The sequence below is a fragment of the Taeniopygia guttata genome, chromosome 5 (genome assembly GCF_048771995.1).
Source record: "Taeniopygia guttata chromosome 5, bTaeGut7.mat, whole genome shotgun sequence".
NCBI lineage: Eukaryota > Metazoa > Chordata > Aves > Passeriformes > Estrildidae > Taeniopygia > Taeniopygia guttata.
Window position 1 is genome coordinate 30,103,185 of NC_133030.1, and position 25,406 is coordinate 30,128,590.

Here is a 25,406-nt window from a genome sequence, read left to right on the forward strand (position 1 = left end):
CCATCCTTCTTGTCCAAGCCCAGAGTAGCTGTGAAGTCACACATACCCCAGTATTTGGGCTGGGTTTATGCCACACAGCACAGAAGGACCATTGCTATGGAACGAACAGGACACAAAATGCACACATGCACTTGCCCCCAAGCTGGGAAAGCACAACACAGACACAGCACTTGTGAGGAAGGTGAGCAGCTGCATGATGTGAACTGAACAGTAGCTAGGCTGCAGCAGAGGGCAGTGATACACAAACACCAGCAGTCCTCACTCTGCACAGCGCCTACAGATGCATAAACCCGTCCTTGGTTATTTCTAGCATGCAACACTTAACCATTCTTAGGCTTATTCTTAACAAAACTTGCACACTATTTACATGTATTTAGGTGTACACAGGTGCAGATGCATGGAGAGATATATTGAATATCCACTGTTTAAAATGTTAATTCTGATTGCTTTATCTTATTTCTTTGATTACCACATCCAATTTGATTAATTTTCTATCCCCCTTGTCCTCTGAAATCAAATCCTTTAAGCTTTTGCTTCACAAGGTGTTGCTTTGCATCTTTACAACAGGCACAAAATTGCTACACTTCAGGGAGCTGATTTTCATCTTCTTCTCCCCCATCCTTTTTACCATCTGAAAGGTAGGAAGCTAGATGCAGTTAAGGAGAAAAATGGAGGAAGGAGGGAGCTGAGGATGAATACACTATAAGGGTTTGACTCCTTAACTGGGTTAATTTATCTCCTGGCATGCAAGTAGAGAGCTTAAGAGAAAGCTACAGGAAAAAAAGTAATTGCAAGACATGCGCTACTCATGTAATTGCTGACATGTCTAATGCTGTGTGATTCAGGGCAGCTTTGAAATACTAGACTTCTTATTGAGGGATGGAGTGATTACATTTCCACTGGGTGCAATTTGAAGAGATGCATAAAAGAAGGAAATGTAAGTTGTTATGAAGAAACCCAGTCTAGACTTGAATTAGTTTAAATGCAACTTGCTCAGAACAATTTATTTTTTATGAGAAATAAATGGATTTGTTTGCCCAACCAACTTGTATTAGGCAAGCCAGTTTCCACCAAGTAATTGCTAAACTGTTGAATTTATGTGCAGCATCTGCTCTTTAGAAATGTGGAAAACCATAAGAAATTATACAGTATGCACATATAAACATATGTCAACTTTGACCCATAAGCATATTCTTTATATCCTTCACAAAGCTGTAAACACCCAGCAATAGTTTGGATATTGATTTAAATTTTGGATTTTTTTTTGTCTGTTAATAGCTTTTGTTTGCTTGCTTTAACTAAATAGACTAATACATGTTTACCAGAAGATCAAACTTGGTTTAGATTTGGGACTATCTATATCTATTAACTGCCAGAAACAGAGTCAGTATCACTTTTCAAGTGTCCTAGTTTTCCAAGCAGAACTACAGAGGAAAGACAGAATATCTAGAACAAAACTACCCAAATGCTGAGGGAAATCTGAAATGAGACTCAGTCCTGCAGTGAAAGCCCTGTGTTAATGTGATGCAAGCAGCTGGACAGACAGCCTGGGGAAGGCAAATCTATTGGTATCAGAGGCTTTGATCCCAATGACAGTAGTTTCTGTAAGGCACCAAGGCAATTTCCACCCCTGAAAAGAAGCATTAAGAAAGCAAACATTCTGGCTAAGCACTCAGTCTTGCAGCCTGCTCTCCAGGCCCTGCTAGGTGATGGGTGCTGGCTCTTGCTACCATTGCCAGTCCTGGGCCTGCTCTCCATGCCACAACAATCTTTTTATTTTTTTTTTTTTTGCCTAGTTCACCTGAACAGGGGCCTTGCAAACTCTGGACATGAGGAACTTATTTCTCCCTTGGGCCTGTGGCTGCTGTATCTGGCTGAGAGGTGTGCTTGACCTCCTCTGGAGGGAAAAGACAACAAACACACTCAGACTGGCCCCAAGGGAGCTGATTTCTCAATGGGTGTATAAAGTTCTCCAGCAGAACTTGACTGTTTGAACTACATCATCAAGGAACACTTTCAGTAATAAAGTCTCTCTTTCACAACACCATGGGATTTCCATACTCCAGCCAAATGCATTTTCTTTGAGTAAGTGACATCCTGGTGTGATCTGGGACAAGTCCATGGGCACTTGCCAAGAGACATTCTGGCTTCTTCAGACAGAGACACACAGCAGTTTAAACTTGATTTAGCTCATGAGTCTCTAGTAGTGACAGGCCATCTGGCACATTTCAGTGAAACTGGCACTTTCTGTTGAGAGAGGTCCAGAGCTTATGTAAGACAGACATGGCAGGACAGGAGTGAAATGCACTGGCAGGGCTGCATGCACTAAGCTTGCATGGCAGCACTCAGTCCAAGCCAGTTCAGCCAGGATGTAATCCATCATTCCACCCGCAGCCATGGAGGCAGCGCTGGGAGCAGAGCAGGAAGACAAGTGAGTGCTGGAGTGAGGCTCAGGAGCAGTGCAGGAGCAAGGGACCAGCCTTGGGACTGCTGCTGGGAGGAGGTATCATTCAAAATGGAGCTGTGGGGACAGCCACGCTTGAAGTCAGGGGATATGGATCCGAATGAAGCTGTATTGAAACCTCTTGGGAGGAGAGCAGACTAATACAAAGCTTTTAGACTGCATGTCTCCCTTGGATTATGGTAGCAAAGATGCTGATCAGGATCAGCAGGATCAGACAGTACACAAAACAGGAGAATCTGCAATGAGGTAGGGAATGTGGGGCAAACCTGAAGGAGGCTTTTTGTACTGGAAAGCTCTGCTGTTGCAGCACTGACTTCCTTCTGACTTGTTCTGGCATTGTTGTATGAGACCAAGTCTGAACCAGTGGGAGAAAAAAATATGTGTGTTTGGTCTTCCTGCCAAAAATGAGGATCTTGCATCTTATTTTTAAGATGCAATTATATGAAAATCAAAAAGAAGATAAGAAATCCAGCTTTGTTGCTGGCTAGTATAATGAGATGTCCCTACAAGAGTCTGATAACTGGGAAAATAGAATTAACAATTCATCTAAAAAAACAAAAGCTTTAGTGAGAAAATTTTTTCTCACTAGAAGAGAAACATGCAATTCCATTTATTGCAGCAGCTGCCATTACGTGCATTGGCTGACAACCTATTCTGGTCATGGATCACAGCACTACTCAAAATCTGTCCTCAGGCATTCTTTTCTATATTCCATACTATAAACTGAACATTGGACAATGTATGACACATGTATACAGGTGCCACACAGACTGGTCCCATCCTACTTTCATTCTCTGTGTCTTGCCCTTAAAAGTGAAGATCTAACCAAGAAGATAATGGTGTGATGTATCCTCCTTTGACCTACTGTGAGTCAAAAGACTGGGAAGGGGATGTACAAATATACTTCCAGAGCAGATTGAAATGTGTCTTTGGCACAGCATCCCCACACAAACTCATCACACATTCAAAAAAAGTTTTTTCATCCTTTTTCCCAGACTTCTGTTGTCAAGAGAGGACAATTATTGATAACTCCCTGAGGCTTCTTCGTCTTGTGTTACCCAATAGCTCATTCACACCTAAGGCATCAGGACAGATGAAAGCAAAACAGAGACAAGCAGTTCTTTCTCTGGTATTCAAACTTTAAATCAAACACCCAGTTTGCTGTACTATAAACAGAGCTGCCTGTTTGGAACACTGAGGCACTCCTGTAATATTTCTTTTCCTTTAAGATTTTGTATTTCTCTTGTGAGAAGCAATTACAATAGAAGTGTCAAGCAAAAATAAATCCCTGTTAATCACAGTCTCTGTGAGCCTGCCAAGTAAATCACATCTCAGTGTTGCTGTTACATTTTTCAGGTAGAAATAAAAACTGTGTGAAAATGCCATGCTCTAGAATTGAGCTCTTCCCAAGAGGAAGTACAAAGTTTTTGAAAATACAAGTTCTTCTCCTGTGTTCTTGACATTGTGTGGAATTAGACAAGCACTAAAACTGAGTATCCACTGACCGTAAGAGTAATTCAGGTTGGAAGGATTCTCTGAAGGTTGTCTAGTCCAACCCTCACACAAAGCAAGGCCAAATGAAGTTCGGTCAGACTGTTCAGTTCAGCTGGGCCCAGGGGTTTCTGAACAGCTGATTCCACAGCTCCTCCAGAACACTGAGCCCATGCTCACCTGCTCTGACCATAAAAAACTTTCTTCCTATATGTAAATCTAGTTGGGATTTCTTTCCCTGCAAATTGTGTAGATTGTCTTTGGTACTTTCAACATGCACTCCTGAGAAAGGATCTGACTCTGTCTTTGTAGCCTCTCATTCCCTTCAGCTTTTCCTTCCCCAGACTGAACAAACCCAGTTTCCTCAACTTCCATTGAAATGTAGGTGCTCCTGCCTCTTCACCTATCTATCACACTTAACATACACACTTTGCTGTTGGTTTTGGTCTACAAATAGGCAAGTCTATGTAGCTGAAATGAATGGAGAAAATCTTGGGCTCTCCCATGGGCTGTTATTTTCCCATACTTTTCAAACTCAGAGGCTTCATGAACTGTCCATGCGTCACAAGGGAGCTGCCTTCAAATCACCTGACAGCAATGGTACCAAGCTTGTTCCTCTCCAAATATGAGAATTTCTATGGGCTTTGGAGAGAGGTTTTGTTCTTAATTTATCTTCATCTTTTCACTATTCTCTGTGTTGTGAAAACCAGCCATTTAGAGAGGATGCAATTGCAGCTGCTGTTCCAAAACTGAGTGCAAGAGAGAGTTTCCATCATGCCAGAGAACTGCTAACCATGATTTAAAAATGCTGTGATGCCTCCTATTTCTTTTTGAGTAACATGTGGTGGCCTGGTGACTAGATTAACTACCTTTTTAATGCTATGAATTTTAACCAGAAAATCAGAAGCCTCTTTTAGCTGAGTCAATCTTAAGAAATCCAGTCTGTGTATTGCAGACTTGAGCTTATGCGACTGAGTTTTCAAAGCAGATAAATGGTTATTTTCCCCAGGAACCTTCAGGAACACTACTCCTGAGTGAGTGAAAACAGATACCGGAAACCCAAGCACAAATCCTCCATACAATTTACATCACCCTGAGTAAACTCATCATCTATCAAAGGCAGAGGTCCTTGTTGCATTGGAAGACACTCTGTCTGGAAATATGTCAAGGAATGGTTTTGTACTCTGACTCCTTGTTTCTGCACCATCCACACTTTTGTACACAGAGCTTTAACAAAGCAGCACACGTGCATAAAAGGTATTTCACGCTCTTCTGCCTGTGATCAAAGTCCAGTAAGATTATTTGGATATGAGCAAGAAAACAATTTCAACTTTCTTTCCTGATCTCTTTCCTAAGATTGTCCTACCCCCATCATAGGGAATGACTCTGACTGGTGATACTCACAAAAACTATGTAACATTTTTTAATAACTCGCCACAAAGAAATAGAAGTGCTTGTTTACTAAAACAGAACTAAGGAATCTTTGTTTAGTTGTAAGGAATCTTACTTCAGCCTGTAACAGAACAACATATAGAAAAATTAAGCAGAGGGGACACTTTTATCTCACATCGCTTCTTTTTTGTGGCTTTAGTATGTTTGTTTAGAGCCAGCAAGTATCAGCTCACATTCTCTTCTCTACCAATTGTGGTTCTTACCGGTGACCACGCTGGGAATCTTGGACAGAAAGCTCTTGACAGTGCGGATGGGAACACCACCAGTTTTGTCATCTTGCATTCTTGTAACGATGTCTTCAATCTGTCAAAAGAAAGGAAAGACTATGGTTTATACAAAATGGTGACTTTAACACTGTTATACCATGAGTGCTTTGGAGCCCTGCTGGTAGAATGAGTTTCAAATATACCATGTGTATTACTGCACAAACATGGAGGTAGAGGCACTTCTACCTGCCCAAATTTAAACCCTGAGATTAGAAACCATGAGATAACGTAGACTAGCTTTGAAGACAATGGTTGGATACTGACAATCCAACTGCAACTGGGCTTTTTAGCTGACCGGGGCGATAGAAAGGTGATGTCTGCTCCATAGATGAACTGGACTGCACTTCAACCAGTTTAAGGAGATTCACATCCAGTCCACTTTCCCCTCTGCCCCTACATTAATTTGAAGCCTCAATACTATAACCCTGGGAGAGCTTTCATTTTCCAGTGTCCCAGACAGTCACCAACCTTCTATGGGTTGAGAAGAGTCTAAGATGGAACAGCTGCAGGAGAAGTTCCCCTGCCTCATTTTTTTGGCTAGAATGCTACATGTCCCATGATCAGCACACAAAGTAAATAACCAAAAGTAAACTTATTATAAGGGAAAACTGTTAGTTCACAGGCACAACATAATCTATCACATAAAGAAAGATACATGATCATCTTCAAAAGCCATGGCAATTAGAGGATCCAATTACTAGTGAAAGGAGCTTAATCCTCCTCCTACTGAAGGCAGTGCCAGAGAGAACAAAAAGCTGAACATAAGCACAGTGCAGAAATTCAGTATCACCAAAAACTCCTTTCAAGTTAATAAGGTCTCAGAAGCCCAACAAAAATAACCCCAAAGCTGCTGTCTCTGTGAGCTCAAGCAGTCAACAGCACACTGTTGTTGACAGGTGGCCCAGGGCAGCCAGACAGGGAGCACAGCCCTGATTTTACCTAAAGATTTCCTCCTCACAGATGCTACAAAACAGAACCACAGCAGAGAGGTTACATGATGGGAGCATGGCCCCTCTCTCTCCTAAAGGCAGCCTAGAGCCCAACGTGCTCTCTTCATCTCTGGGAAGCCGCTTCATTTACATACGCAAGTAAGTTTTTTCACAGATTTAACACCTACATTTCAAAACAAGTTTAATTTCAAGCCTCCCCGAGGTGGTAAGACAATCTCCCTGCCAACTTCAGGCACTGAATTTGATCGCTGCATTTTTAACCTCAGGTTACCACTTAACGGAACTGTTCACGCCTTGTTTATACATTACTTTTAATTTAACACGTCCTGAACAAATTCTCAGTGGGAATGAAATCACAAAGATGAAAATGTCCTGACATTTTCAATGTATTACATGAGCTTTGGGTACTTACACAGTTAATTTGTGATAGAATAATTATATTTTTCCCACAAACGAATCACTATGAAAATTAATACGACTTTTCCATTTTGCCAGAGCCTTATGCAAATTTGTTTGTTGATAAAAGCATTGGGCTTTTTACAGTCTGAGGATATCTGGAGAAGTAACTGCTCATCTCTGATACCTGGAGAGGTAATTGCTCTGCTAAAGAGTGGATAAAAAGCATTTCATTTTCTTGAGAGGAGCTTGACTGCATCCCTTGTTATCAACCCAGACCTACAAGGCTGCTCCAACATCAGACTTATGGGGTGACAGGTCAGCTCAGTTGCCTGTGAAGTGTGGACACAAAGTCTCACAATGGGTCAGGCCAAAAGGGACGCTGTGAGTCATCTGGTCCAACCTCCGTGCTGAAGCAGCGTCATTCTAGAGCATATGGCACAGGATTGCATCCAGGTTCTTGAATATCTCCAGTGAGGGAGATTCTACAACCTCTCTGGACAGCCTGTTCCAGTACTCAGTCACCCACACACCAAAACCACTTTTCCTCATGTTCAGGTGGAACTTCCTGTGCATCAGTTTCTGCCTGTTGCCTCTTATCCTATTGCTTGACACTACTGAAAAGAACCTGACTTTGTTATGAGTCTTAGACTTCATCCAAGAAGGTCAGCCAGACTAAGAACTGTTTCTGCAAGACAATGAAAATCCCTCTGTGTTACCAACTAATGTGTCTTCATCTGTATGTACTTGTAGCTGACATCAGAGAAAGATTTTTCCATGCATATTAGGAGGAAACTACTCTGAAATGTGCTACAAGTCTCCAGGAACACTTGTCTCCAGGAACACTTCGAGGTTTCAAGAATCATAAGAATAACGGTTGGTAAAACTGTTGTTTTCTCTATTTCTATTTGAATGACAAGTTCAGAATGAAAAATCAGCTAAAAAAATTACTTTAATTTGGGAAAATAAACTTTTTACTATTTTGCTCGCTGTCAGCTAAAGGAACTCCAGCATGATTTATGTGATTAACACTATAAGAAAAGTTCAATTTCAAACAAAATAAACCTTTAATTATCTTAAAAGAAAGATACATTGTTTTTACCTAAATTATTCCCCATTTCAATCCATCAAGCAGGCACTGGTGTCTCAAATTGGGCCATTAATTTCAGTTTCAGTTACAATTACAAATACCTAGTGCATTTTAAAATAAAAAATAAACAAAACTGCCCTAGAGATAACTCCTTCCCAAAAGGCTCATTTTTACTCTTATCTCCTAGTCTGACTACACTACTGGCACTTACTGCTCTCAGTATTTCAAATTGTCGGATGTTTCTTTTCTCCTTCCCTTTCTACTCAAATTCCACATCTCTGTTCTCTCCCGTCCTCTCATCTGATACAGACATGAATACACATGTCACCCTCCTACAGCCTGCCCAGAATTTTCAGTCTGCTACCCAAGAGCTCACAGGATTACGAGCCCCTAGTTGTACATACTCTTTCCACTCCCAACACACTTTTCTTGTACTCTCCAGCAAATTTCTCCTCTGCTTAAAGAGCACAGCATGGCATACTCAAAGAAACATTTGATGATAATTTTATCCTTTCTTAAAGTTACAATCAAGTTTTAATTAAAATATTAAAAACCTGTATCTAGCAATGTTTCCAGGTTTTGTTCAGTTCACTACAAAGAGTAGTGACCCTTTACACCAGCCTTTCTTTTTCACTCTCCCAATGCTTGCAGACATAATATCTGCAAATCAGACTCACTCTGGATCCAAATTCCTGCTGAGCTATGGAAATATTTCACAAAATAAGTGCTATAGCAAAAAACAGAAAAAAAGTGATCATTAGAGCTTCAAGCATGGAGAAAAGCAAAGAGGGAACATGAAGCATGAAGGTCACTTTCATCAAAGCTTTTAATCTTAACTTTTAAGAGCATTACCTAGACACTCGAGTGCTAATGACTCTCCCTTCAGCTTCTGCATGTCACTAAATATCCCTTAGGCTTCCCTCGCTGAAGATGGGGAATGAGAGTTCTTGGACACCTCGTTTTATCAGGCTAGAAGGCAGAAAAAAGTGCAACAAAGCATTCCTCATTTATCTCTCCTAAATGAGCCAGCTTCAGTGAACTAACTTCTGCCCAGCAAAAGTCATGGTAAGAATAAGCAATGCCTTTTGTTTTTTTCTCTATGCTGGGTGTCACCGCTATTTCAGTCTAGTCTCATTTTGTAAAGGGAATTATTCTTCCATCCCAAGTGGGTTCTGGGTTGGTATCTCCACAAGAAAGCCAGAGAAATTCATGCATCTGCTGTCACTGTTAGCTACACACTGTGATGTATACCTAACAACTAGATCTGCTTTTCCTCCTGACTGCTTGCTGACAAGTCTGCTCCCTACATTTATCCAGAATGTTTTTATTCCTCATTATCCCACACTCAGTGCATTGAAAAGGGCTTCTGGCTTCAGGACCACATTAGTGGAGACATAGTACTGCAGCTAGTTTATAAGAGGTTACCAGCATATTCTGTTACACAGAATGTGATGGGAATTTAATGCAGCTAGTATTCATTAGATCTTCTTTTCCACTATCAGAACTTTTGCTGGCCTAAGGAGGCTGAAGGCACAAAATAGAACACCTTGAATTTCTGTTAGAGCCAAGATGTCTATCACTGGAAGATGAGAAGTCCTTTTTCTGAAGCAGGACAAAACAAAAGATTATATTTTTTGATGCATTAGAATAACTAAGTCATAATACAACAACAAATGTAACAACCACAGCCTGGAAACTTCGGGTCAGTGTCACCCAACATCCCATTACCATTTTAAGAGGGAAAACAACTCTCAACTTTGCAGTAGCTTTTCTTTCTCCCAGCACCAAGGTAAAGCAGGCACCCCTTCTGCTGCAAGTTGGCGCACACAGCCTTGCTGAGCCCTGGTCAAGGTTGGCCTTGAAGGTGACACGCTGAGGGAAGGGCAGGTTACACACTGAGAAGAAAAGCGACCAGTTCCCACCTCCCATAGCCCCACACCCGGACTCCACCAGCACTAATGGAACTCCCTGACTCAGTTGTGGCTGAGTGACACATAACGATGTCAGAAGCCCTCACAATCCCATTTTACCAGTTTATTTGTGAGAAAAACAGTGCTCTTTTTATGTTCTAGCATCTGAGATAGATGTACATATTCCCTCAGACCCTGCAGGAAAGCTCCTGCTGCCGATTTCTGAATATACTGATTTCTCACAGCAGCTACCTACCCCTAGGGCTTCCTGTCACCAGCTAACCTGGTGGGTGGAGAGTGTCCAAGCATCACTCATCAGTGCCAGCATTAAAAGTGTAGGGTTAGAGGGAGCACAGTGCAGTAGCAAAGATCCTCTCTTGTCACAGGGACATTTCTGTCTCTCTCAGGATTTTTCAGAGGTGCACAGAGAAGAAAGAGAAAACAATTTCTATTTCTGCTCCTTGTTTTTCTCATGTGGAATGTGTTTGGAGAATTATTTACCTGGGGTGATTGTTTGACTGGATTCTGGTGAGAATTGTTTGAGCCTGATGGCAAATCAGATCCACCTGTGTCTGGACTCTCGCAAACAGGGTCATGAGTTGTGCGTTAGATATGATAGTTAGGTAAAGTAGGTATGTAGTTCTAGTAGCTTCCTTTATATAATATATTAATGTATTATAACATAGTCATAATAAAGAAATCATTCAGCCTTCTGAACTGAGCCATACATCATTTCTTCCCACTGGGTTAGCCTGCATTTTATAATACTCTCTGACCTGGGCAATGACAGCCCTCATGCATATTGGGGCAGCTGGATGGTACACAGAGCAAAGGCTCCGTTTGTCAGCAGCTAGCATAATGGCAATAATTATAAGCACTTTTGAGCTTTCCAATGAACTACAAGTTTAAAAGAACCTGTTTCTCACAGTGCCAGCTCTTACTCCTGTAAGTGCCTCTGACACTACCAGTGTGCCTGTACATTCTGCACCTGCTGATTCCTGCCACACAGCCCACACACGCACAGACAAGGAAAGTTAATTTGACAAGATGCCTGAAGCCAAACTTGCTTCGCTGGTCCAGACAATTTCACTCTGCTCAAAAAACATGAAGAAAAACATGAAAAATAAGGGCTATACAGCTCCCTTTGTCACCCTCAAGGGAGAAAGAACAACCTTGCCCCTGAGACAACGCTCTAAAGCAGTAGAGCAGCACTGCTGGAAAATTGTGGTGTGGCCTTCAGCAATCAGCATCACCTGCTTCTGTCCAAGTCTCCTCTCCTGCATAACAGAGATAATACTGAAATACACAGGGGTGCTGAGACTTAATTCAAAGATGTCCAAGGACTTGGGATGCCTCAAATAGCAGATGCCACACAACTACGAAAGATATGCTCCCCATCTCTGACAACCGTCCACAGTCCCAGGAAAACCAAATGGCAGCAGAGCACGGATGTGTCAGCTGGCTGCTTCCCACCAGACCAACGTCCAGTGACAGCTGAAGTCAGGCCACTTGTGGAACTTGTGCTCTTCCTGATGGAGTTCTCCCTGCTTCTTTTTAAATTTCAGAGCTTGCTTCAGATAAAGGCAGAGTATACCACATATCTCCCTCAATTTTGAGTGTGTTTCAGGAAGTGTTCACTGTGATCTTCAGATGTTTATTGGGATGGTGAAACAGAGCTAATTATGTCACCTTGAAGCTGGTAATACACTCTAGCATTTATGTATCTCTACTGCCAATAGGAGGGTACCAGTGAAGAAAAACCACCAAGGCATTTGTCACGATTAATTGTATGCTGCTAATCCAGCTAGAGCTTCATAAAGTGAGCATCTATTCACAAGTCATCACATGGAGGGACAGGCTTCACCACATCAATTGGATTACACAAAACAATCCCTAGGGAAAAACTGTGACACTTAATCTGCTGCTGAGGTGCAACACCAGAGTCTGGAAAGTACCAGGCAGCAGTTTTTTGATCAGACTGTGCCTCCCCTAACAGCCTACAGTGTCAGCTCTGCACAGCACCCCCAGCTCAGGCCTGGGCTGCGTTAAAAGAAAACATAGTCATGGAAAATGAGAGCTAGAGCTATTCCCCTCAGGCACTATATGCACAGTTGGAAAACAGGGTTTAATATTCAGTAGGAAAAAAAAAGCATAGCAAATTAATTCAGCAAACAGAGATTCTCCAAATGAGCTGAACTGATGCAATTTTCTCCCTCCCCAAAAATCAAGCTTTTTAACCCATCAAGTGTCAACAGTGAGAAGCAAAAGACATCAATGTGTCAGTGTTATGCAAACTCAATTTTTCATTAAAAACATTTTGACAGACAACTCCCGATGAGCTCAACTTCTACATGAGCTGTAATTGCTTAAAAGAGGAAGCTATTTCAGCATGTTAGAAAGCTGTGTAAAAATAAAAAACTCTTGCTTATTGATTGTGCTACTGTAATTACAGTTGCAAATGCTTGGGTCTCTGTTCCACTATGCATCATAACAGAAGTGTGTTGTGAACAGTGGTGCTTTTTTTCCCCATGCTTTCTACATTTATGACAAACATGTCACATGCTTGAGAGATCTTACACCACCGAAAGAACAACTGCTCTAATTAGAAACCTTCTAGGGCTACCTCCAAAATAGACCAAATATTTATTTTGTTCCAGAAGCAGAAGTGTTAAGCTTTTTAAAATAGTAGGAAAGTATCATAAATATGCAATGAAAAGACAATATGAATTTTAAATAAAACCCCCATGGAAACCAAGTGGCCACAGAATTGTGACAGAGGCATGAAGAAAGTCACACTTAAAAAAAAAAACAACAAACCTCTGCCACACAGTATTCACAGTATTTATTGAATAGATGTGGCTTTTGTGCAACTTACAAACTATGCAAATCTATGCATAGAAAAACACATAAATGCAAAGATTATTTCAGCCAGGAAACCTGTAGGATGGAATGATCTACACACTGTTTCTCAGTGTGTCATCTGAATTGAAGGAATCACCACTTTGGGGAAAAAGGAAGAAGTTAGTCCCTGTGTCCTTTTAATAATGCTGCAAAGGGAAAGCAGTGGTGCTGGCACCATTTGGGCTGTCTGTATCTCTGCTGGTTTGTGACAGAATGGAACCTCCCAGACTATTTCTCACAGGTCAACAGTCACCTAGTACTAACTGCATCTGACATGCCATCCTCAGCAAGATTTGAACAGATAAACCTGAAGTGCTCTGCAATGACTGTCTGCAGAAAGAAGACTGAATCAAAACAAAGCAGCAGCATGGGCTGAAATATGAAGAAGTGAAGTTATAACAAAAAATCCAGAGCTGCACTTCTGGTAATGTATGCACCATAGTCCCCATATACTAACAAGAGGTGTTTGAGGAAGCATAGGAGTAGAGGTTTCCTTTGATGTGGTTTACTGAAGTCACTGACTGCAGGGACTGACAGCATCCTGCTGCCTCGCTCCTGCCAGGGCCCGACGCACAAGCTGCCATGGAAACAGCAGAGATTTTCTCTTCTGTTGCATCACTGCCCTGAATGTAAAACTATGCAGGTCTCCAGACTGCTCATATGGTGACGAATGAGGAGCGGGGCAGACGTGCTATCACAGCCCTCATGGGACTCCTGCAGCAGGGCAGGATGCTGTACATGACCTGGCAGAGCCCCTCCCACGCCTGCTCCCATGCACATGGACACAGTCAGACCCCTTGTCCGTCCCACTGCAGGCAGGGCACTGGGTGAAGCCCATTAACCGAATATCAAGAATGGTCAGAAGCAAATCTGTGACTGCTGACATCCTGAATAACCCTGCACAAAACAACTTGAATTGACAAATTGACAAAACGAAGTAAGTTTACTTTCAACAGCTTTGATCTTGCCAGGTCTTTTTTTGGGGGTTAGCTCCCACACCCTGAATTTCACTTTGAGTTCTGGCCATCAATTAATCATTCTCATCAGGACAAAACTATGTTGAACCTTGTGGGTTTTTTATTCTAAAACCATTGAGAAAACTTCTGAAATCTTAAATCTTCCAGCAACATTGGGTTGAGACTCCAATTCGTACATCTTCCAGCAACATTGGGTTGAGTCTCCAATTTGTAACATTATTCAAGGACAGTTATTCGAGTCATTATAGAAGCAGCACATAAGAATCTTAGTATTACACTGTGGTCTGTGCCTGACCTGGCATGAGAAAACAGCACCTCTCGCCCCATGTGATGCTGAATCCAAGATTTATAAACACAGTCCTTGAAGAGGAAGCACACTTTCCTCTGGAGCTTTAAATATAAGGCACTTCCAGACAGAAAAAATGCCAGGCAGTGGTGGGTCACCAATCTGTTACCATGCAGAAACTTGCAGCCCCCCAAATCCTGATAAAGTGAAGAGCTGGTTAGCACTGTACCCAGATCACTTGGTTGTGGATTTGGTTTGAAATCCACAACCCCAAATAAACTCACATCCACACTTTCCAAAGCTGGGAATTGGACAATATTCTCAAGGCCCATCATCCTACTCAGGAGCTGGAATCACAGAGTTGCCCACCTCCCACCCCAACTGCTTCAATGCAAGGCAGGGAAGGAAAGGACTATCCAGCCACCTTCTTCCCAGCTCCACTGGCATGTCACAGTGAGCCTTTCAATGCAACAATGTGCAAAAGGCCATTCTTGGGGCTGGCAAAAATTACTTTAAACAACACTGAGCAAAGGTAAAAAGAGAAGTTGTTCCTCATGAGTGTTTTCTCCCTTTGCTACAAAATGCAGCAACTGTTACCTAACTGCTCTGAAGTATTTCATTAAATACATTATTTATTGAAATGAAATACAGATGAATAAATATTAAGCAGTTAAGAAGTTGGGATGCAGTTGGTATATGCTCAATCAGGGTTTTGGCATTGCTACTGTTATATTTAAATATCTGAATAATGATGAGCACTCAAACACTCAGGGAAGGCTGTGTTGTTCTCTGGGTCACACTTTTTAAAGCAGAATAGGTTTTCTATGCCACTAACATATCTTTAACAGGGAGCAAACTCTGCAGTTGAAGGGGGAAAAATTATCTGCTGCATTCCTCACCTTATTCTACATACAGGAGAAGAAAACAAAAAACCTAGTCCAATTTAAAGTGCCTATTATCTACTTAAAATGATACAGTCTGAATTTGCACTTTGATTTAGACCCTACAGCTGAGGGAAGATTTATGTCCACATCCTTGTGAAAGGGCAGAAAGGCATTTGTAGCGAAAAGGAAGATAGATGAATCATAAGACAAGGCTTTTATACTATGGATTTCTTGATTCAATCTGAGCTTCATCAAACCACCATCAACTGCAGGCAAAGCAAGATGAAACTAAGTAGAACAAACTTGAGAATATTGTTATTTAGTAAAAAATGCAGTGTACTACCATTTTATTCTTTTTGCAAAGCTTCATAAGGATGTTCCTTATTTCTCCCCAGTAGTGAAGATACTTGGAGCCATGCAGGAAATAGCTTATAAATTATTTCCGGCATGAGACACAAAAGCTGGGGTTTGTTGTGCCCTGCAGGGAAGATGTAGCACTGGCACCAAATCTCTATTATTGCCTTTCCTAATGAATTGATGAGGGGAACTATCCAGCATATCTCTTCTTTCTATTTTAACAGGCTTCTGTGGCTTAGCTAAAATAAATTACGCAGAAATATATATAATTGCTCACAAAACCAAATATTTTTCTTCAAAACAACAACGAAGTGGGGCTTCAGGAATATTTTTCTACTTTTTTTTTTTTTCCAGCATTCCTCTGTGTAAGTAAAACTGTGACACGTAACACAGTGTGACAGGTCATTTAATGCATCATTTAATTCTCTGCATTGTAAAGTATCCTACCACAAAAAAGATAAGCTACATCCCTCTTGCCCCCAAACGCTGTGGACAATACAAAGCAGAGAAGTTTATAAACTACAGGAAAGACAAGAAATCCTATTCACTGCAATCAAAAGATTGTATTTGGTTTCTCTTCCTCTCCTTGTGATAGTGTCACCTTGTAATTTCTAATATTATTTTTACACATAAAAAAATACTCAGGAAAAAAAGGTAAAAACAAAGAAAACCCACCAAAGTTTCCACTCAGGATGAAAAGATACCACTACAAAGGAAAATGTAATTTTTTTTGAATTTCAGAACAGAGGGAAAGTAGAGGCTTTGAGAAGATTTGTCAGAGAATGAAATAATGTAGATTTAATTTTTTGGATACCTCTAAAACCATGGATGTTCTTTACATCTATTTAAAAAATGATTGGTTTATGACCACAAATACATACAAGATTACCAGTGTTGGAAACACCTTGGTTTCACCCCCAAAGAGACAATGTAGAAGAGTTTAGCACTATGAGATTTTCTGTACTAGCTCCGGGAAGGAGTTCCAAACAAAAAGCAGTCCCACTGTTGTCTACCCACACCATGGTTAAACATTGCAAAGTATTGATGCAATTTTCTTAGTGAGGTGATAACATTTGGGCAGTTAGCAATTATCAAAGAAATGTTTTTCAAGTACTCTACTTCACTCTCTGATGTGTTAGTGAGCAGTACTAAAACGAAAAATATTAAATTTAAAAATTGAGCTTTAATCAAAACAGATTGCACATTGTCTGACAAAGGTTATCTTCATTTGGCAATTCATTTACTCAAATATGCTAAATTATGCTGATAGGAAAGTTTGCATAACATAGGACTCTGAGAGGTTCTTTAACTGAGCCACTCAAGTGCTTTGGTCCTTGGCTTTGATAAAAGCTATTTGTAAAGTGAAAAACCCAAACCTCACAGATTCCTCAGTAGAATGCATGCATTAAAAGTGCACATGATTCTCATAATATGATCATCAGTAAAGGACTTGTTAACATTTTCATGCACTGAAACTACCATTTATTATGCCAAGATTGACTGGTACTTTCCCTTTGGCAAAGAAAATGTTGCAAATCAAACAGCAGTTATGAGTCCTGCCACAACTCAATTACAGTCCTCACTGTGGATAAAGTTATTTACTTCAGCATCAATTTTATGATTTATACAGTGGTTCCATTGCTGTTAGCTCTGAACTTTTTAGTAATGATATTGCTAAAGACAAAAAAAAAATTATAACACCTCAGAAAAAGAATAATTTTCCTTCTTCATATAAAAAGAGTTATAATTTTCACCTCCCCACTCCTAAAGTTTTCCTTCCAAATTCCTGCTAATAATAAATCAAAGAACACATTGCAGTAAGCATGCATTAACATTGGCAGTTAGTAAAAATGATGCCACATCAGCTTTTTCCCCAAATCTCAGCCTCAAACTGCTGCTTGATTCAACTCTGGCATTTAATGCAGCTAATGCACAAATAAGGCTCTGCTGTTTTAACCCCCTATTTTACAATACTTGTCAAAAAATTTTTGTGAGAGAATCATAGGTGTCCCAGCTCTGCAGGACACTCATGCACTTTTCTTGAGCAGAAGTGGTTAAAAATGAACCCTACCAGAGACACTGATTTTAAAGATTTTTACCTCTTGACACCTAACCAGTATATTTCCTTATTTGATGGGATGATGGGGAAGAACTACATGTGGACTGGAAGTCAGAAACTCTACAAAGAAAGGTATTGCTTACTTCTGGTACTTTATGATACAATCTTCTCTCCAGGGCACTGTGTAAGAGACAACTGAAGACACAGCTCAAAACACAGAATTGCCCAGCAAGAACACAAGGCACTCTCGCCTGCCTCTCTCCTGCCAGCAGACAACACAAAAGGCCATCTCTGACCCTGTAATGCCAGCTTGCTGTTTTATTCACTGAGAAAGGACAGGACAGAATAAAAAGAACAGACACTGCATCCTGTGGCTACAGCTTGGTGGCTGTTCCAACATGTGAACATGTCAAATGAGGGAGAGTGAGCTGCCTCCAGGACACGAAACAGCTACTCTTACCCTTTTTTATATCACTGCCATATGATATCTGCATCTACACATGGGTGGATTTTCTTCCTTTCAAATGAATAAAGCATTTGCTCCAGAACATAAATAGGAAATAATCCTTTGCATGACACACTTAAGTTTTCTCATGGATTTTCTATTCAATAAGCTCTGTTCTCATGGTGTGGAGGGAAAACATCTAGCACAGGTAATAACACCATAAACATGTTAAATTTTATTATACGGGAGAAACTGGTGTACAAAATGGTTTTGACTTCAACTCTACCTTACTTTCCCAACCAATAGAATATTGTTTGATTAAAGAAAAAAATGTTAAACACCTATACATCTCAGCTGTACAAGAGTGGTTAGCCAGAATATCTTTTTCACTACATTTTTAATGTTAATGCTTGACCAAAAAATGGAATTGTTAAATACATAACTACATTACAAGCATGCTTTCCAGCCATTTATGTTTCAGTGCTAACTTTTTGTAGCAATGCAGCTACAGGTTGATCAAAAAAAGAAGAGAAACAAAGGTATGACAATTATTCTTGTTGATAAGAATAAAACTTGCCCAGAGAAGTTTACTTAGTACTTCCTTGTATCACAAAAAAATTTACATTTTTAACATAAATTCTACCCTAAATTAAAACTATGTAATTCTGAAGCAGTGGGTTGAGTTTCTGTAACTTTTTTTTTTTCCAACTTACATAGCGAGGGAAAAAACCGACAGCAAAAGAACTCAAGAAACTTACTCCAGAGCATTTTTTCCTTTATGTTCCTCCCTCCTTAGCAACCTGTTGTACCCCTTATCCATCCAGGTTTGATCTTCCATCCAACTGCCAGATTCTGCCCCTAAACCTCAATACCTCCCTCCTTCATTTGTGCAGTTGTCCAAGGACTTGAAGACATACAGCACTTCAGGGGTAAGTGCTGTTTGCATTGAACCATGGTGCCACAGTTCACTCTCATTCATTTTTCCACACATGAAAATTAGATAAAAGCAGCTCAGAAGCCTTCTGTCTGAAACCTTTCCTGGGGAAGGAAAGGAGCACAGTAACCATGAGTCCTTTCAAACTGAAAGCCAAATGTGGTAGCTCACACCCCTGCTGCAGTGAGTAACTGTTCCCGCCTGGAGTGCAGCTCTGAGGAAGAAGATGGTGCTGTGACAGGAAATGGTAGGTTGAAAAAACACTCCTGCAGCACCAAAGGTGCAGCCACTCCACCATCAGTCCCAGGGAAAGAGAATTGACTTGAGCTGCCTATATCTAACATCAGGCAGCAGAAAAAAACATGGCTGGGCTCTGAGCTCAGTGCTGCTGTACGCTCTGCTTACTGGACTCATGAAGTTTTGATGCTATTAGTCTTTGTCTATTAGCAGAGGAAATTGGAATAAATACATAAATAAAATCTTTTTTTTTTTAAGTGTCTATCTCTTTAGTTGGCTGAACACCATAAATGGATGTTTCACATTTAAACATCTTCATTATAGACTTCTGAGGGACTTAGTTCCTAACCTTCTAACAGAGAGCAGATAAAGATGTTTAAACTACAACATAGCTTTGATGAACATTTTTTATTTTGACCAGCTCCTGAAGCTAAAACGTTATTATATTTTTCAGGTAGATTGAGTAATGAGCTTTTCAGTAAGCTTCAGTAACACTTCAGAGCAATTTAGTTACTCTTCTCTCTTGCCACTTTATTTCTACTACGAGCCGTTTCTTGCTCTGACATGATGTCACATTTTTATTAAGATGGAAAGACCAAATGTGGATCCTTCTATTAATACATGAACCCTACAACTTGCAAAATGCCAAAAACACTTATTTGAAGTAAAATAATTCTCTTAGGACAGATGCACACAATTCCCAATTGTGTGAGCATTCTTGGCTAATGGGAAATATATGCATGTATGCACACCTACATTGTAAAAAAAATCAAACTTTGAATATCAGCGAGCATGAGTCAACTGAAATTTCTTTACTCATCCACAACTGAATGCTGGGTCTGTTCATGTTTTCACAAGAAAATTTAAATGCAAAGGATATACCGTGAACTATTTTTCTTCACAATTTTTAATACAGAGTATTCCTTTAGAAGTGATGTTTTATGTTCTGTATCAAAGGGACTAACTGAGAAAGTGAAGAAATCCTCTGAAATAAGTAGTGTTGACAGATTTTTTCACTACTTACTTTACCCTAAGTCAAAGTGAGTGAGCAGGATTTGGTACTTAATGCTAACAACTTCATTAAACAAACAAACAAATAAATAAAAGCAACACTAGTTCAAAATCAACAGGAATTAGACACTTATTCTTCATCTAGCATGTCTCACAGCACTAGCTGTCTGAAGCACAAAGGCAGGAAACACAACACTGCATAAATCTGTTATTTAACCAGGGTGGTGGGGCAACAGAATCCTTATACCTAGAGTCAACTCAGCAAGACACAGCTCTCACCCACCAGTAAGACATTCGTAAGAAAATTAGTAATGCCTGAATAACTGGATAAAGAAGTTTTTTTTTAAAAAAAAAGATTCTCTGCAAGCCCTCTTCAGTTTTGTACCAATATCAAGTGGCCCCTATTAGTGCTAGGAAGTATGCATGAAAAGAAACAAGACCCGACAGCCTGGAGATCAGCAGCTCTAGCTCCACGCTGGCCTCTGCACCTGCTTCAGCTCAGCAGTGCACAAGAGCTCTGCGGGAGCAGGGCAGGAGGGGAGGGTGGAAGGCCATCAATAATTCATGGCTGAACAGCCAGACGGAAGGCGAAGGGACTGCACACCGCATGGTGATTTCAAAGCTGGTGTTCTTGAGAGTGTTCAAGGCTGTTAATGTGAGCATGGCCAGCAGGTATCTACTGGTGTCTTCCAGCACATAAATGAGCTTCTGTAAGGGGCTTATGCTAGACTGTATCCCAGACCTGAGCAGCTCTCCAACATGCTTGCTGAGATGGGTCAGTCTCTACTAGAAATTCAACATCAATTTGCCTCCTTTCACATTCAGGAATCAAGTTCATAATCAGAGAGGTCTGACTGCTTTCTCACATTTAACCCTGTTACCAGAATTAGGCTTCTGATGTATAGCAGGTTTTCAGGCCAGGCAACTAATACTGCAAAATAAATAAAACCCAAAATAATCATAGATCTTTATTCTCTGCTCATAGTCCTTATTCAGAAAAAAAGATTAGCCACCAACTTCCACGTATCATTTGTCTGGTCACTTCTGTTGCTGTCCTGAATCCATGGAGTCAGTAACAGCCTTTTCAATGTAATGTCAACTTCAATATACCTGGATGTAAAAATTTCTATCACTCAATCACTCATTGTCAGCTTCTGAATTTCAGGTCACCCTGAGGCTTTAATGCTTATCTTCCTGGTGTCTGCTGTTTCCCATCTTGTTTAGATTTCTGTCTTTCCCACTACCCTGTTATTAGCAACAAGTGACTGTCAAAAGCATTTTACCTTTGCTTTCCAGATGTAGTAAGAGAGGAATTTGGATTCTCTTACTTCAGAACATGCAGCTCCTCTTTACTGGCTCCCTGGACTTCAGAGGAGGTTACTTCCCACCTTGCTGCATCCTTACCTCCAAGTGCCTCAGTCTCCTCATCTCCTTTGTCATCCTGCTCTCCACCACACATCTGTTCCTCTGAAAGTACAAGAACTTGTCACACTCTAGTCCCAAGCTTGGAGAGCTCTCTGCGAAGTACCAAACATGCTCAGGAGGGAGAGGGCTCCAAAGACTGCTGCTTATTCAGTCTTGCTCCATATTGTTGATGCTCCCTCTGAAACTCACTGCACAGCTTTTGAAACCACTATCACGCCCATATTTGGTGGGAATGGGAGGTATCAGATACAATTATTAGTCTACAGTTCTACAAAAACAAGTGGCTGCATATTAGAGAGAGTTCATCAGAGAGTTCACATCAGTGCCGGGGCTATGGGAATTCCTGAACTGAGTACCCAACACCTTTTTGCCTTCAGACAACACGCACACAAGAGAGACCTTATGTGCAACCCAGAGATATGGGAACACCTCCCACTAAAACTTGCAGTCAGCTTGGAGATGCAAACCTGAGTTTGTGTTTCTGTTACTCATCAGACTACCTAACATGCCTTTCCTCTCTCAGCAGTTTACAGTGCACCCAGTTTATGACCAGCACCAGTTACATGCCTCCACCCTAGTTCAGGATATTTGTTCTTGCCTCTGCTTCAGAGCTTGCTGCCCTTGCCAAGGTTCCAACACATCTGGCTGTGAATCAGGGCACGGAAAAAGCTCTACCTGGTTGTAGCACAGAGAGTTGGAAAACAGCTGCTTATAAACCTTTGGGGCACAGAGGAGGGCAAATTCTTGAACAGAAACACAAACAGCCCAGAGTACATTATTTGAAATGCTTTTGGTTACCTATCGAGAAACTCACAGGAAGCTTTCTTTCAACTTCAGAAAATAGCAAAAGTTACATTGTTTTCAATATGAACAATACATCCTTCATACCTTAATCACAAATTAAAAAGGAACTATTATCTTAATAGCTAAGTGCCACTGGGTACCTCCAAGTTAATGTTGGCTTATCATTAAGGGAACTGTACTAGAGACTTCAAACACGGCAGGAATCAATATTTGCAGTTTTTTTCAATATCTGCTGAAATACCCATTCACACAGCACAAACACAGGTATGCGCCCCACATTCACCATCACTTTTTACACCGCCTTTTCATGTGGCAGATTTAAGAACAAGAGCCACTAAATTTGTGACATCTCCAACAGCTACTCCTTGTTATTGGAAATGAAACTGCTCAGTTGACCATGTAGAATCTTTCACTGGTTCTAATTCTGAGGCGTTTTCATGGGAGTTTCAACAGGCCATGAAGTTTTTCTCCATAAAATACCGTAAGATATTTTAATTTGTTATTCCATTTTTATTAAAAAGCTCCTCTCAATGATGACAATCTGAATTGGGAATTTTACATTCACAGCTCCAAGTATTTTCTGATCACTTTCATTGATAAGTTTGCATTTCCTTAGTGTTTATGAGCATTTCTATGAAAGTGTTGCAACTCATACCACTGAAGTTGTGTGCACAGTTTGTTCACTCCTCACAGCACTGTTCCTACATGTCAGTCTGAGGTATATAGAAAATTTCAGGTCACTTCTGCACCAATTTATTGAGAAAATACTGACAAAGTATTAAGTAGATACTTACAGTATGCTGAATATTATCTAGCTGTAAAGATCAGTTTAAAGGATCTGTGATGAGTAGGAGGCAGGAATACATTCACGCCAATCCACAGAAGTAGACTGGTTGCCGCTGCCAACAGCTATGCTATGGCTGATAAAAGTCTTTGAGCAACAACAATTGCTACATGCACTGCACAAGTACAGAAATGAATTATCCACAAGTAGTATTATTCTGAATTGCTGTTGGATTTTTCTTTACTATAGCCTTCCTCAGATCTCTTGTATTATTTAAAATTAATGATGCTTCAGTCATTCAAAAATGCTACATGTTACCTGGTGCATTTGCTTCATCTGAGTTATGCTAAAGGCAACTTCTGGCATGCCCCAGTTCTTGAGCTGAAAACAAGTTTTTTAGCGATGTATGCATGAACAGGGGTTTGCTGCTATATAGCTCTGTCGTCAATAGAAATGTCAAAAAAGCCTGTCTTTTTAGATTGAGACCTCTGTGAACTGAAAACTAAACTAGCATAAAAAATCCTTCTCTCCCTTTCTTTGAGGTGTTTTTCCTCTTTTAAAGAAGAAATTTAGATGTTCTGTCTTTTCAGCTTTATATGTCTGCACAATTTTTAAAATAACTTGTGACTGGGCATGTTAGAGGATGTTGTTTCTTACAAACTTTTAGTGCCTATATTACACTAAATTGCATTTATGAATTAGGTTTTATCATCACCAAGGCATAAGCAAGCTATAAATGTAACACCAGCTGGTATTACTATTAGCTCTGTGAGGCCAAAACTTAGTCCAGGGACATTTCTAATTGCAACTGACATGAACCTTTCATTTTTGCTCTAATTAACGGAATTTTGGAAGACAAAAGTATTTTGGAAGACAAAAGTTGCCTTACAAACCTATTCCTTACCTGTCTGGCAACAGTTCAGTGTCCTTCACAGCTAAGTGAAGAGTTACAAAAAAATCAAACCCCAAGATGCAGAGCCTCCCTGACTCAGTCATAGAAATTAAACCTGGTGTTTGCTTCAAGTCACAGACAGCAATCAGACATGAACAGAAGAATTAGTTGCTCATCTTCTCTTGGATTTTAAAGATGCTTCCACAACACAGTTAAAATGGAATGCCCATATATCACTCAAACCTTGCCCTTCCTTGCCTCAGCCAACCTCATGGACGGAGAAAGGCCACCACCATTCCAGCAGGTCCCCAAGACTGGTGGCTTTTTACCTGTGAGCATTTCCAGCCTCTTAAAAAGAGGACCCCAGTTCTTGCCACAGAAATACTAGGCCACTGGGGACAGTCTGTGCCTCCTCAGTCCTGTTTGAACCTGTTGCATGTGTTAATGTGGATGAATCAAGTTTGACTCACCCATCCATGCATGTGGGACAACTAATGGAAATGGATGCAGCTTCTTGCACAGACAAGGCACATAAAATGACTCTTGCGCAGCCAAGCTAAGTATCTTCAATTAGCAACACACCTCCATTACAGGCTTTAAAGGAAATTTCAATTTGAACCTAATTTGAAAGCTTTTTACAATCTTTAATTAGTAGCAACTATCTTAGCTAATAAAACTAAATACCTTCTGCACATGCTGTTACCTAAGAGGGCACGAGGTGCAGCTGCTCAGGCAATCCGCCTTTCACAAGAGCACTCTGGAGACAGCAACAGTAAGGAAACCTGGAGTCCTCCAAGGGGTAGTGCTACCACTGCAGCAGCTTCTTGTAAGGTGCCTGGCCAAGCCCTCTGTGCAGCTCTGCTCTCCACAGCTCCTTTGACAGGCTCTTCCAAGAAATGAAAAAATGACATTTCTCTTGCTGAAATGACATTTCACAGCTGAAAGAGGCAGGTTGCTCTAGCCACAGCACTGTGTGGCAAAGGCAGAGCTATTGCATTGAGCAACAGCCTTGGCCTGTCTCCATCCCACCACGCTGAGCAGCTGCTCAGTGTTTCCAAGCTCATGAGCTTCCCTGAGCAAAGAGGATCATTTGCAGATAGAGTGGGGTTGCTGCAGCAGTTTAGGATATCAGTGCCCTCAGCTGTATGCACGATAGGATTTGCAAATTCCCCCCATAAAAGTCTGCAGAATCAGATCAGACTACAGATTGTATTCTTATGTCTTAGTGCAAACACCACTTCAGAGTAGCTTTAATCTATTACACTGGGCTCTGAAGAAGTGCAGTTAAGGCTGAGGCCACATTCTCTTTCCAGTCTCTCGTGCAGAGGGTAACACAGAGTAATAACACCTGAAGCCACTCTAGCAAGGTTCCCTTCAAGCTCAGGCTATGC

The 25,406-nt window shown here is 40.8% G+C and overlaps 1 protein-coding gene across 9 annotated transcripts in view; it reads right to left on the minus strand.

Moving 5' to 3' along the window:
- The window catches only part of RGS6 (regulator of G protein signaling 6), a 254,356-nt gene that overhangs the window by 98,905 nt on the left and 130,045 nt on the right, over positions 1-25,406 (minus strand). For all 9 annotated transcript variants that reach the window (XM_030274407.4, XM_072930068.1, XM_072930062.1 and 6 more), the window contains one exon: positions 5,611-5,710. In XM_030274407.4, coding sequence (XP_030130267.3) covers positions 5,611-5,710 — 100 coding nt within the window. Of the gene's footprint in view, positions 1-5,610; positions 5,711-25,406 lie in introns of those variants that run through there.